General features: G+C 28.5%; 1 protein-coding gene across 1 annotated transcript; it reads left to right on the top strand.

Moving 5' to 3' along the window:
- LOC123295251 (D-glucuronyl C5-epimerase B) lies at positions 1-10,159 on the top strand. Its single transcript, XM_044876523.1, has 6 exons — positions 1-276; positions 7,193-7,391; positions 7,458-7,594; positions 8,086-8,658; positions 9,105-9,427; positions 9,488-10,159. The coding sequence occupies exons 1-6, from the start codon at positions 193-195 to the stop codon at positions 10,017-10,019; spliced, it is 1,848 nt and encodes a 615-aa protein (XP_044732458.1). The 5' UTR covers positions 1-192; the 3' UTR covers positions 10,020-10,159.
- Positions 10,160-15,339: the final 5,180 nt, after the last annotated feature.

Here is a 15,339-nt window from a genome sequence, read left to right as displayed (position 1 = left end):
TTAAAAAAAAAAAACAAAAAGAAAGTGAATTAATAATGTGTTATGATTTTATTGTGAAAATGTTTGAAAGGGATAAATTACAAATGCGAATAATACAATATAGTTAAAACAATTATCATCATTAGAATTAACAAAAAAAAAAATTGTATGTTTTTCAAATACAATGTATAGAAAAATGTGAATTTGAGATCCATGGTTAAGTACCAGAGCCCTCTTAGGATTTTCAATCCTAGGGCTGTACAAATTACAAACCTACCTGCATATCCTACTAAAAAGGTGGTTATTTTTATTTATTAAAAAATTTTTAGTTTTAAGCTATTTATAATATATCATATGCTCTAAAAATGTTTATAATTTTGAGTAATCGAAGTAATTAATAAAAAATTTGAGCCACTAAGAAAATAAATTCCAAAACTGAAATCGAATACTTTAAATTTTGTATTGGTTGTACACTGTAAAAGAAAACATAATCTTTTTATGTAATTTCTAATGTAACTTGCTAAAATAAATTATAAACAACTTTCTTATTGTTTATAAAACACCTACATTTACATTTCAAACAAAATAAAAACTTAATCTGAATGTTTATCATAAAATTTAAAATAACTTATTTATAAGTTTGTTGATCATGCCGGCGAGATTTGAAATATTTACATATTAAATATTAATTTTCTTATTTTTGTTTGAATTTTGTTACATATTCAGAAATCATGTTCCTGTATTAATAATATATTCTTGAACAAACAAATAAGAAATTATACTGAATTTTTTTAACAAAATTTTAATACTTGTTAATCGTTTGTTGGATTTTTGAACAACTTTTACGTCCGTCTGATAGACATAAGTAAAACAGGCCTTGACGTTTAAGTTTTCAATGTTTCACTATTAACTCAAAGTAAAGGCATTAATTTTGTTTTCAAGCCGAAATGTAGATTTAAATTACATATATTATAAAGAATATGGTATTAAAAATATAGTCAAACAAGTGAAAACAAACAATTGACTGAGTTAAATGTTGAAATACCATGTATAGACAGTTTTGATGACGTAATCGTTTGTTTTTTGACGTCACATAAATAAAGAAAATTTTCAATTCTTAAATAGCCACACACACACATAACTGATATTCCCAAATTAATACATACTACAAAATTTTCACCTAATTAGTGCCCTCGTGGGTAAACAGTGATGCTAACAAGAAAATGTTTCAAACAAAAGTTGTTTATTTTTTATAAGGAACATTTTTTAAATTTAAACATTTATTCTATCTCTAACGGTTTACAAGATGGGTCCTACGAACCCATGACCCAATTGACCTATGTTGCCCATTTACGAACTCGACCTCACTTTTTACGTCTTAAGCACACTATAAATATATTCAGCTTGATATCTCTTTTCGTTTTTGAGTAATCGTGATGACAGACGGACAGACGACAGCGGACAGACATACGGAAATGGACTAATTATGTGATTCTATGAACACCTAAACCAAAATTTTTTTCGTTGCATCAATATTTCTTAGCGTTACAAACTTGGGACTAAACTTAATATATTATGTATATTTCATATACATAGTATAATGATAGTGTTTTCAGGAAAAATTGTTTTGTAGCTAGAAGAAAATTTGAAACATGTACACTCTGTGTCACAAAAATTGCACGGATATACTTAGACTATACTAAAATGTGCGTTTTTGTGACACAGAGATACATAGTTTCATGGATCGGCTTAGTTTATAATCGTGAATGAAATTTTTTTGAAAAAGAACTAAGGAATTCTGACATATGATTATAAATAAATATGCTGATTATGAGATATACACATTTGTCATGTTTATGTCAGTATTATAATTATAATTAGCACCTTCTGAAGTCAAGGTTTTCGTTCAGATAAAATGAATATACACTAACGGACAAAAAAATCGAGTCATCATTTTTTATAATTGTAATCAAGGACAAGAAGATATCGGTATGAATCGAATTCGATCGTCTTCTTTTTATTAAGTCTCTTGTTCATCTAATATTTGAAATCATTTAGCTTCAATCAAAACAAACAAAAAAACATGTTTTTGTAGAATAAAAAAGAGGATGAAGGTGCTGGATAGTTTGCACCCCAAAAGGCCTATCCTCAACCGAACCTTCAACCGCCTTAGTTGCTGGGATTCGCGAATTACGTTCTGAAAATTGCCTTTAAGTATCTGTCATGTAGTTTTTGAGAAAATCACACGTTACAACAAACATACATACAGATGAAACATAAAACGATCTTTTTTTAAAGTCGGTTTCAAATTACACCTATTTAAGTTTGTCCAATTTAAAAAATAAATAATTTAATTTTTCAACATGCAATATATTAAGAGGTCATCACTTAAATTATACCGGGTTAAATACTAATTAACCTAGAAAGGTTAAAGTTTTCACTATTTATATATTTTACGTGCTAAATTTAATTTCAAAATCACAAAATTATTTTTAGAATTTATCTAAAATTATTAGTTTTTTGTAATCTCTGCTAAAATAAACACATGTTGTATTCGATGATTTTTATACCATGTATATACGAAATAAATCAAGGTATATTAAGTTTAGTTCCAAGTTTGTAACGCTTAAAAATATTAATGCAACGAACAAAATTTTGGTATAGGTGTTTATAAAATCACTTCATTAGTCCATTTCCGGCTGTCCACCTGTCTGTCTGTCTGAAAAAAAATATCGAGTTGACATTGGACGCGATAACTCAATAACAAAATGATATATGCAGCAGAAATTTATAGCGTTCTTATGACGTAAAAAATGAGGTCGAATTCGTCAATGAGCAAGATAAGTCAATTGGATCTTGGGTCCGTAGGACCCATCTTGTAAACCATTAGAGATAGAACGAAAGCTTAAATGTATAGTAAATGTTGGTGACCCGAATTTTTAGTCCAGAAGTATACTAATAAAGCAATTTTTTACTTGAAATCCGATGAAAGATATTTCTATTACAATTTTATGTGATTTTGTTTTGTTATCAATTATTATTAGCAGTGGTAGATCTTATAAAATTGAACATATGAATAAATTTAAGGAAGTTTGCAATATTTATAAATAATAATGATAGTTGTTGTTATTGAAATAAGTGTAATCATCAGTGATTAAGAGGTAAAATTATTAAAAACGTATTTGTGACGCGCTTAAAGCCAATCGATAATTTTAAGTTTCTGAAATACCATTGAAGGCTAAAACATAGGTTATTTAACTTACGGAATCTTAAATTCGTACTTAAAACATAGCTAAAAAGATTCTCCATTAAATTACCTTTCAAACGAAAGAAAAAAAATCAAAATCGGTTCATCCGTTTAGGCGCTAAACACCCCTTTTTTTGGTTTGGGGGTTAAAAAACCGGAGGTGAAGGATCATAAAATACACAATAAAAAAATCCGAGAAATTCAAAATTCATCTCGAATTGATCGCAATCACGACCCATACATTTGGTGGTCAGTTAATTTGAATTTATCTTTTGTTAGAATTTATCTTTCTGCACCTGGCAGCAGCTAAAGCGAATGGCTATTTTCAGAATCTGGCCTGGCATATGAAGCCAAGCAGAGTCGCCCCTTACCAACAAATGCGGAAAATTTGGTATTTATTTGCCACTTGGTAATTCCGAGTACTAAAATAATTCAAAAAACAAACAATTTTGACGTACGATTATTTAAATAAATTTGTGTAAGGTAATGAGAATTTTTGGAATTTTACTATCCGGAAATCGGCCGGATACTGAATTACTATCTGGTATCCGACCGGATAATGGAAAACAGGCCGGATAGGTCGAATACCGGATAGTTATCGAATATCCGTTTCATCTCTAGTGCAAATACCACAGATGTTTGTGTCTTGCATTAAAGTTATAAGAAATTTCTATTTGCCAACAATTATTTCTGTTTGCAATGCAATTTTAATTAATAGAATTTGTAAATTATAGCAAATAATTTTATATTCAATTGAAAAAACACGTGCTTCCATTTTAAAATAATATGCACGTCATTTAATGATGTCATGTTTTAGTTTAAAACAACATATGCAAACTACGTTATATTTAAATGTTGGTGTTTGTTGAAATGACTTTTTACACGTAGACCTAGACGTATACCGGATCTTAATTCATAATTAATTTTAACTGTTATGTTCATTCGTACCGATTAATACGTTTGATAAGATTCTGATTCAGAATGGTATTATTCCTTTGTTTTTTCGAATGAATAAATTACAGGGTGGCACAAAATGAACGTTGGCAGTTAAAAAAATTATTATTAAGACTTGATTTTAATATATACAGCAACCTCGGCATTACAAAGAAAACTAAGAAAATAAGGGTAGTTTTCCCATCCCCAAAGCACTCCAAATAGTAACAGTGAAAACAAATCAAAATTTTACCTCGAAAATCATCTCCCGAGGATTTTGATGATCATGAATTCAAGGTTAAAAAGCAACTGAATACGGTTGCAACCCCATTAAAACTACCCTTGAAAGTGAAGATAAAAAATGTATTAAATTCAAAACTTTACCTCAGAAATCGTGGAGCTTTTAGGTTCGCTGTTCACGAATCCAAGGTCAAAAAGCAACTGAGTACAGTTGTAACCCCGTTAAAACTACCTCTAGAAGTGTCAATGATAAAAAATATTTTGAAAATTCTGAATTTCACCTCAGAAATTGTCTCTCTGTGGTTTTCGGAGTTGCTGATCATGAATTTGAGGTCAAAAGGCAACTGAATATTCCTGAAGGTCTAAGAAACATGTACACACAAAATTTTTGAAATCGGAGCTTTTCCACATTTTCCAGCTTATTAAATGTACTATATAATGGAAATATCGGAGTCTAGATGTAAAATATTTCGATTATAAAACTTTGTTTCGAGTATTTTTGTGTTATTTTGCTAATTAAATAACAGTTACACTTAATATTACAGTTATTCAGATATAATAGCTCAATTTGAATTAAAAATTGGAATGAAACTATAAAAATAGTATGTGTGTATATTAGTGATGTGCCAGATCATCAAAAATACCGCGTATCCATATCCGTGGATATGGATATAGAATATGGATCATCATTTTTAAGATACGCAGAAACGAATACGAATCTTTGTTTCAAATTTCTTTTTTTGTTGGCGTAAACTAGTTCAGATAGAAATATAGTATAAAATTAAAATACTAAAATACTGTTTTTGATAGACAATATTGCAGTCTGTGATATATCTAGTTTTTTTTACTGATTTATGTGATTTATGAAATGGATACGGATATTTTATTTATGGATATTCGTGGAATTGGATACGCATATTTGCCGCATCACTAAAATGTACAATATTACACATAACATTATAATTTTGTGTGCTATTTGTGGCGTTATGTTAATCCGGCTTATATAATTACAAATATTATTCTTATTCGTACGTAGAGAAGATTGCAATCAGCAAAATTTTTTTAATTGTATCTGTATATGGAAGTTGTGTGAATGTTTTTCGTGAAGTTTTTATAAATTCTAACGTTAAATGTTTAGATTACTAAGAAACATATTAATATTAATATCCCATTCTTACCATTATGCATTCTACTATGAAATAAGTGGAAGGGGATTCTGCGAGAGTGGGTATATTCGAATCATTTTCCAACTTTTATTGATATGAAAATATGCATATAATATCATTGCAAAAAATTTGAAAATATGCCCAATTCTATGGATGGAATACATTACATTGTTTAATCGGTCTTTTATTCCAATTATCGTGATCTCGTATTGTTTTTATCCACAATAGTCAGTGTTTCATTTGTGATGTGAAAGTGCATTTTAAAAACTGAGTATGGTGAAAATTAATATCTGAGTATGGCCCTCTTTATTCTTAGAAAATCATAACTTGATGTTTGCTGTGATTTTCCATCAAGAATAGGTAAAAAAACTGGAAAATCTGATTTTATTTACTCACTGATAAATAGATGAATTTGGTAGAATTTTTGTCATTCCTAATGCTCAAGATATACCGGAAATGACTAACAGTGCTTAGACATTACTAATAAGGTACCTGAAGACATAGTCTAACTTTTGCAGAATTGTAAATTTTATTTTACTTAAAATGTAACAAAATAGAGTTATGTCAAGCGTCAGCGACAAATTGTAAAAATGAGCGACAAAAAGTTTATCAATATCTAAAGTCGATATCTCGAGATATACATACTAAAAATAATTCAACTATAATCTTTCATTAATATAATATTATTATCAATTGTGGGTTTATCAGTGCCAAAAAATAATTGGTGAAAAATTGTATGGGTGCCATGTCTTAAATTGTTATATCTACTATCTAGATTCTAGTAGATAGTTGAAAAATCAATCCTGAGAATAAAAATCTAAACTATGTTTAAACTAAGTTTTTATCCAGATGGCAGCACGGTTGAAACTCAGTGCCAGAAGTTTTCAATACCGGTATTCTGTAATTATTTTACGATGGCATTCGCAACGTTGTCAGTAGAGTTTTGATTCAAACGTTGGTGGTTATTGTGATATTGGTGTTAAAATGCCAATTTTCAAAATAAACATCATCATTTAAATTAAATCTCAAATAGCAATAAAGAATATCATTATATGATTGATAACTGACGCTTGCAACCTGCCACCTGGCGATAATAATTCGTACTAATTAAAACAGGAAGTGGGCCCGTTTTCAGCAGTTTCATTTTAGACTACCAGATGGCAATACTTCTACTTACCATTTTTAAAGGCCAATCGAAATATTCAAAAATCAAATAAATCTCGCCAACTTTCGATAATAATTCATACTAATTAAAACAGAAGTGAACCCGTTTTCAATAGTTAAATAATAGTAACACTTATTTCGACTAGTCGCCATCAGTACGAATTAGCTAATCGTAATTATTCTCCGGAGACATGTTAATTGTTGATAAATTGGTGAATCATGATAACAATATTTATGCCAATACAGATAAAGCAAAAAAGAATGACCTTTCAAATAAACAAAAGATAGAAAGAAAAACAAAAATTTTGAATTATGCACCAAATTAACAACAAGTATGATATCTCTCCGTGGAATTGGTATGAATTTGAAATTCTATTTCCAATATCGAAAGTTCTCATTAACTATTTTTGATAATTTAAATTTAATAACTGGCTAATGTAGTTATATATTTTGTATGTTATAGGGTCCTCCACTATTTCTACTGATGATGCGAATAAATTTGAAAGTAGCATTATTATGTATGTGTACAGCAGTGTTTTTAATAACTTTATCATTATGGACTAAATGTGGGGGAATTGGAGGTAGTTCTACAACATATGCGTCATCGTCATCATCATCTTCATCTTCATCATCATCTGCAGCGATTGTCTCAAGATTAAGTGGTAATTTAAAATAGGACCGTAAACAAAAAAGAACACACTAACGAAAACAATAACTAATTTTTATAGGCTCAATATTTCCACAACAAGACAATCAAGAAATTCATGAGATTGAATGTCATATTAATGGCGAATATACAATTGGATGTCGTAAGGAAGGTGATGAAGTTTATGTCCCTTTTTCATTCCTTCATCGATATTTCGAAGTAAGTAAGGTCTCAAATTTATATTTATTATTTCAACAAGATTGATTGTACAGTTTTTTTTAATTAATTTTTTTAACTTGGTATTTGTCTTTGTTTTTCTATCAACAACCACACAAAGTATAGATACAAGAAGTCCGAACTTAATGTTGAACGAATGGTTTCAATTTAGGGGGAGATAGGGCCTGAATTCTTGCACAGTCAGTGGCAGAAAAGAGAACTATGAGCTGGGTTTAAAGCGCAAAAATTCTTGTTGACTTTTTAGCAATCAGAGTGTTTTAAAATTTTGTACTTTCTAATTGCCCCATTTGTATCTTTGTATCTTTCAGGTTGCCCCCATCCAGCCCATTGGCTGGCGACACCCCTGTAATCCTCAATAGAGTGACACTAGCTTTGCTTGTATTTAGAAATTGTACTACTTTGTTACTACTATTATTATTAGCGTTTAGGTATATTTTTTTGCAAATAATTACAAGTAGACATGACTTTTACAGATATATGGAAAAATAACAAACAATGACGGATATGAACGATTCGAATGGGCTCACAGCCATAGTAAAGTGTATCGCCCAAAGGGAAAATATGATCCTCGTGGTGTGTTCATGTTCTTTGAAAACTATAATGTTGAACCACGTGATCGTGTAAAATGTGTAAGTGGAACCGAAGGTGTACCTGTATCTACACAATGGGAAGTACAAGGATATTATTATCCCACACAAATAGCCCAATTTGGATTGTCACATTATAGTAAAAATTTGACAGATCCAGAACCAAGCCGTAAAGTAATCGAAGATAGTGATCACAAGTACGCAAAATGGACTGTACCAATCGGTGCTACCATAAATCGTACTGATAAACATTCATGGACTCATTATCTTGAATTTACAACGCCTGAATCACTTTCAAGTGCTGTGACATTAAAACTTGATCATGTGTTGGATTTTGTATTGAGTATGCATGTGAATTTAAAAGGGAATGGCAGTATTAGTGTGATGTTGCAAAATCGAGAGAAAAAGGAAATATTTAATTTACATTATATTACATCGGATGTTATGATTTCTATACAGGTAACCATGATTTTTAATTTTTTATTTGAGGCTTTATTGTTGTATTTGTCACTATCTCATTAACTATTAAAGAAAAGTCAATTATATTGCGTTCTACTTCCGTATTTATCTATACCAACTTCTGTGCGTATCTTTTCAAGTAGGTAAACGAATGTATCCAGACTTCCAATAGCTCTGTGAAAAAAGACAATGTTGCCATATTTTCCAAACACTACTTAAAAACTGTCTTCATAATTCTTAGTTAAATAGTTATTTCAACGATTAAAATTTTGCTTTGACTAATCGTATCGTAATTCATATAATAAGTTGTTGCATTTGGCGAACTCAACAACTGTTAAAAAAAAGTGGTTTGTTTTGTTGATTTAGTTTGACCGAGGATAAATTTGTTTCATTATTTCCCTCAAGTATTCTCTATATAAAATCATTTTCTTTTTAATTACGTGTAGGGTGAAAATATATATCATGGAATTGGATTAACAAGTGGATGGAGAAAAATAACACGTGATTTAGTTGTAGACTTACAAAAAGGATTAGCATTACTTGATAAACCAAAACGAAAATTATCTCGATCTAAATTAAAAGTGATCGGAATATCGCTTCATGGTATGGGTGCTATTGACAATCTAACTTTATCATCTAGTGAGCATATGGCTCAGTTTTATGATGCTGCTCGCTGGTTTGTTAAACATCAAGATCCTACGACAGGAGGTTGGGCAAATCCAGTTAGACGCCGTGTAGCTCTAGGATTTGGGGATCTTGAACCTGGATGGTAAATATTACAAAATTTCTGTAATTTATTCTTTACATTATAATTTTCCAAATTGTTCAGGTATTCAGCAATGGGGCAAGGGCATGCCATTTCGGTTTTATCCAGAGCATATTACCATTCTGGTGACAAACAATATTTGCGTGCAGCAATTGAAGGGTTGCGTCCATTTCGTATACCAAGTTGGCAGGGTGGTGTTTTAGCCACGTTTCTTGGAAAGTATGCTTGGTATGAAGAGTATCCAACAAAACCAGCATCGTTTGTTTTAAATGGTTTTATTTATTCTTTGTTGGGTTTGTATGATTTAAAAAGCATCGCTCCCGTTGGTCAAGCTAAAGAAGCAAATTTATTGTTTGAACAAGGTTGGTCATCTTTGAAAGGTATGTTGTTATTATATGATACTGGCTCAGGGACAACATACGATTTACGTCATTTTACACTTGGTATTGCACCAAATTTAGCTCGTTGGGATTATCATGCTACACATGTTAATCAATTACTATTTCTTGCCACTATTGATAATGACCCTTTAATTAAAAATACAGCAGAACGATGGTTAGATTATATGAGTGGAAAAAGAGCGTCTCACAATTGAATAGCGATTGAAATTTCATTTTCTACTCGTGTGGTTTAAAATTGGAAAATGTAATTTTCCATTTTTCTCAAAATTGTTCAAGGTTTTGGATAAAAAGTAAAATCTTTCTTAAGATAAGAAGTAAAAACTTTCTTAAGAGTAGTCACAATATTATTGTTTATTTTCTATAATTAAATCTTATACCGTTTATAATTTAATACATATATGAAAGGCTTCTAAATCTTTTCGTTTTTAAAGAAGGAAAAAAGTTAGAAATACGCTTGGAAAAAAATATTGGGAAAACCATTGGCTTAATTTTAATGAATGTTGCTTCATCAATGAGCATACGCCTTCCAAATACCGTGGTTGCTAATTGTAACTACGATTCAGTTAATTAAGTTTTTATAATTGTTAATAAATATTTTTATTTGAATCGTGTTATGAGAGACGATGCGATTTGATTTAATCGATAATTTGACGTAGTTGGAAAGTTTTGTTAAAACACTCCACAAACATTTTATAAACTTACGGAAATTAAGCTATTCCAGAATTCGTGAAATAGAATTTTAATAATTTTTTTCTTAAACAATTGTAAGATGTATTCTTTGTAATAAAGTGGTAATTCTCTAGAGATGTCCCGTGACGATCGAATCCGGCGGTACAGTAACACAGAGAATATAATTCTTCGTTAATTTTAATTAATTATATCAATAATTTCATTATTAGATTTAGCTTATAAATTATAATGCGTCCGCTAGATCTAGCTAATGAAACAATCTTTTTCTATCACCCTGTATTGATATTAAATGGGAATGTAGCCAAGGTACATAAAAAGCCATATTCATTAATGAAATTATTAATTTAGATTAGTATAATCAAAAATTAACGAAGAGTTCTCTCAAAAATCTCCGACTTCTCTGCAATTTTTATTTTTGTTCTTCATGAATTAATACATAAATATTACATTTTGATTATTCTTTACTTCATCATGTTTACAATTATATTTTATAAATATTGTGTTCTGCTCTTAGAAAATTTTACATTGTGAGAAATCGACGACATTGATAAAGATTTTTGAGTAAAAAAAAAATACGTTTTTGTTGAATACTGTCAAAGACAATCTGAAAATTACAACATAAAAAAAAATACAGGTAGTTAACATAAATTTGATTGTTTGTGTATTAAATTATTTATTTGAATATTTATTGTTATTTTTATATAAATTTTTGGTGAAATGAAAATACAATTTTTCTCTTGTGATATTCCTTGGATTATAATTTTCAAAAATAAATTAATAAATTTGTTAAATTACAAATATTTCATAAAATTAATGACTTATTTATAAAATTTGAATATTTAAGTCTAATGATTGTTTTTTTTATACTTATTTAAAAAATTTTATTTACATATTAGCTTACTTATTTTACATTGTCAAAATAATTAATAGGGCTGCTAAGGACAAAATAAGGAATGATTTTGCATTTTTTGGCAAGTGCCAGACTTTGGCTCGCTGTTAGCGGGCGTAATGATTGCTATGTTCATAGTTTTATCGCAAAGTGTATAGTCACTCCTGATATTTGCCCATAAAAGTCATAGTTTTGTAAAAACAATAATTCTTTAGTCAGAGTTGGGATAGCTCTTCCATTTTTAATAGCCAATGAACAAAGTGTACGTCTCTATCAAAAACTGAAATTATAAATATAAACCAAATGTAAGTAGAAGAGCTTAGGGTGTTTATTCTGTTGAAGTGGGTTATTTTGAAAGGCTGTTAAATTTATATAAAGACATAAAGGTTTGCCACCCTTGCTTTATGTCGTTAAATCCTACCAGTTAAAAAGAATTTTTGAATTGGTGCCATTTTATTGGCATAAAGTATACATATTTACGTGGGATATTATATTAATTTTATAAAACCGTTCTATTTAGAAATTCTATTCTAATTAATCTTCTATCCACACTTTGCGGTTTGTGTATCTGCACCTTACGTTTCAAACACAGTACAAGGTGTGTTTTATACATAATAAGTGAGTTCGAACAACTTAAAAAAAAAATTTAGTCGTGAGAGAGTAATCCTGTTAGATAAAAAATCAACAATCGCTATCCTAACTCTTACTTCAGTTGTAAGATTAACCTAATGTCACTAGAATTGAAGTGCTCTAGAGTAATTTTACACTTAACAAACACAAAAGTCTATGTATTTTTCATAGTTTTAAATATCTTCAATAGCCTGATGCCCTACTCTATAATAGCTAAACTAGTAACTACAAAAGTATCAAAAACTAATCGAAAAATTATGTCTAAATTAGTATTCTATCCTCAGTGTTTTAGTATACTATATCAATTTATTACTTGAAATGCAGGAATTTATTCGATTAGACAGACATAATTTAAATTTGTTATTTTAGATTAAATTATTTGCTTTACTTTTTTTACTTCGAATACTTGCCCTAGTGTTACGCACGAAATTTATATTTATTTATTTTGTTACCTAGACTTTTAAAGTATTGTACAAATGTTAGGCTGCTTTAAAATACCATAAATCATTCTCCATAATTATTAAAATGATTTGATTTAGGACATAATGACGGCCTAACTTTTATTTGAAACAAATTTTATAAAATCACAATCCGTTATGATAAATAAAAAATACAAACATTTCGGCTACACTTCTTTTTATACTGTAGTTGCTATTCGCGACTTCAAGAAACTACAGATGGCACTTTAATGGTGGTTGAAGAGGGTATAAACAAACAAAAAACCATATATTATATTATTCACAACCATAGACTCACAATTCTAGTTCGTAAATCAATTAGTAGACATTCTCTTTTTATGTCATTTAATTATATGTTCTAAGAATCTAAGAAAATTTGTACACCTTCCTCTCTATTTTATATTTAAATCAGTAGAGGGCAGCTTAGTATTTTGGAGTCGCAAATAAAAATATATATAAAAAGAAACACAATGCAGACAGCCATAATTGCATTTATTTATTTAATTAATTAGTAACAATTCTGTCCATTTAATTTAGTCAGCATTAAAGTATTGTACAATTTTTTTTTTTTGTTAAAACTAATTTATTATAAATAATTTTTTTAATATTTTTATTAACAATCGATCTAAACTATTGTATCGCAACAATCTAATGCAGGATTTTTTAAAACTACACTAACATTTGTAAAAACAAACAAAAAATTTAAAAAAAAAATGTTAAGTGGCCATTTTTGTAAATGAATTTTTAGCACTGTAGTTTTATAGTTATTTAGCAATTAAATATGAACTTCCAAAATAAAATGTTATCTATGTCAATTAAGAAATAATAATACAATTTTGAATCTTTTAATTTTTGGAGTATTGAAACATATTTTTTTGTATTAGAAATTTAAAACAAATTTTCTTAACAATACTTCTAAAATCGCATAGAATATTAATCCAGAGAAATTATGACTTCTGTTATTTATTATTTTAAATTACAAAGTTTTAATTGTTGTCTTTGATCAACTTTATGTTAATTTTGAAAAGAATGCTTTCTAGTTAGTTCGAAAATAGCTATCGACTTGAAAAAAGCTGAATGTTTCAAAATTCAAAAAAGAAACTATTATTGAATAATTCATTTAAATTTTTCCATTTTATGACATTAAGTAAAACGACCGATTTCTAAATGGTAAATAATTGCTTCCTTATCAGTTAGTTAATCTGAATGTAGACTATTTCTGCAACAGAAAAGTGCGAACAATGCACTAAAATTCAAAGCAAGTAATTCAAATGTTTTCAAGTTTTTCTTCAACTCATTCTTAATCGAGGCACTTCTTTGTTATAATTTCCCTGGTTCAAAACTCTCAAATTTAAAACTCAAATAATAAAATATTGTGTATAGATTCTAATTTAGATTTTATAATTTGAGTTTTTGCCTTTATGACGTTTGTGCGTTGTCAAGAAGACATTCTGGCCTAAAGCAAATAACCGGTTTTTTTTTTATTAGAGTACCTAATTAATTTTTATATCTTTGCTTTAATAGTGGCTTTGGTGGTTTAATGAATGTTATAAGAATTTAGTAGAATTACTACATGAAGCATCATCAATGGCCGTAATCATATGAAAATATTTGCCTAATGTCTTCATGGCATTTATCAATACTCTAATAAACAAAACAGAAAATATTAAAATATTTTTTAAATGTTTTTGGTATAAACTTATTAACAGAATCAATTGGAAAACAAAAAAAATTTGAAAAATTTTTTCAAAATTTGAAAAAACTCACAAAAAGGTAGATTTTTGCTATTAATTACTGTCTAATTTATTCAATTTCTAATTTAAAGCGTTCATCTAGTGTCAGTTATGAATCAGAGTGATGCTTTAATTTTTTTTCGATTAAATTTATTGATTAAGTTTCGAACATATGACAACTTTAAACACACCCTGTATAAGGCAAAACTGTAAATAGATTTCTTCCACTTTCTTTTTGAGGACAGTTGGCATATTTTATGATTCAAAAATTTAAAAAAAAGGTTTTGTTTTGTTTATTGGTGTACAAGCAAACTTTTGAAATAAACTTAAAATATTTTGGTAGATATAATAATTATATTTAGTCATTAAATTAGAAATTACATAAAAATGAAAATAATCTGAGCTTATTAGTAATTACCTTTTAACTGCAGTACCTAATTAAATACACAAAAAGCCATTTTGTAAAAAGAAAAAACAAATACTACTTTTCTATTAGAATAGATATAAGATTTCTATTATATTAGCCATAAATACAAAAAAAAAAAAATCGAATGTCAACGTACATTCATTATTAATTAATGTAAATTAAATAAATAATATTCAAATGTCAACAGTACTCCATATTCACTGAAAACGAATTCTATTTGAGTAAGTTAAATGGATTATTTAATTTTTAAAAGTAAATTAATCGCAGTATTAAAGCAGTATCTTTTTCAATATTGTGAAAATGAAAAAGAGTATATTTTGAGATTATGTTAGAAAAATTAAGAAAGTTTCTTTCTTGAATCATTCTATCTGTTAGGAAAAACCGCATCAAAATCCGTTGCGTAATTTTAAAGATCTAAGCAGACTAAGGGATTGTATTGATTATCAGAGACCGTATTGAGACCATGTATTAATTACCAGAGACCGTAGACACGCGATCTGTGCAGGATAAATTTCAAAGCGATGGAAAATAGTCATTTAAAGCAAACACACATTTCAAAAATTCGAAATGTGATTTAGAAACAAATTATTCAATTTTAAAGAACTTATAAATATAATAATTATTAAAAATACTGTGATATAATTATTATTAATATTGATTATGGATACTTAATTCACTCAAATTCAA

Source organism: Chrysoperla carnea, chromosome 3 (genome assembly GCF_905475395.1).
Source record: "Chrysoperla carnea chromosome 3, inChrCarn1.1, whole genome shotgun sequence".
Lineage (NCBI taxonomy): Eukaryota > Metazoa > Arthropoda > Insecta > Neuroptera > Chrysopidae > Chrysoperla > Chrysoperla carnea.
This window is presented reverse-complemented; position numbering and strand designations above follow the sequence as displayed.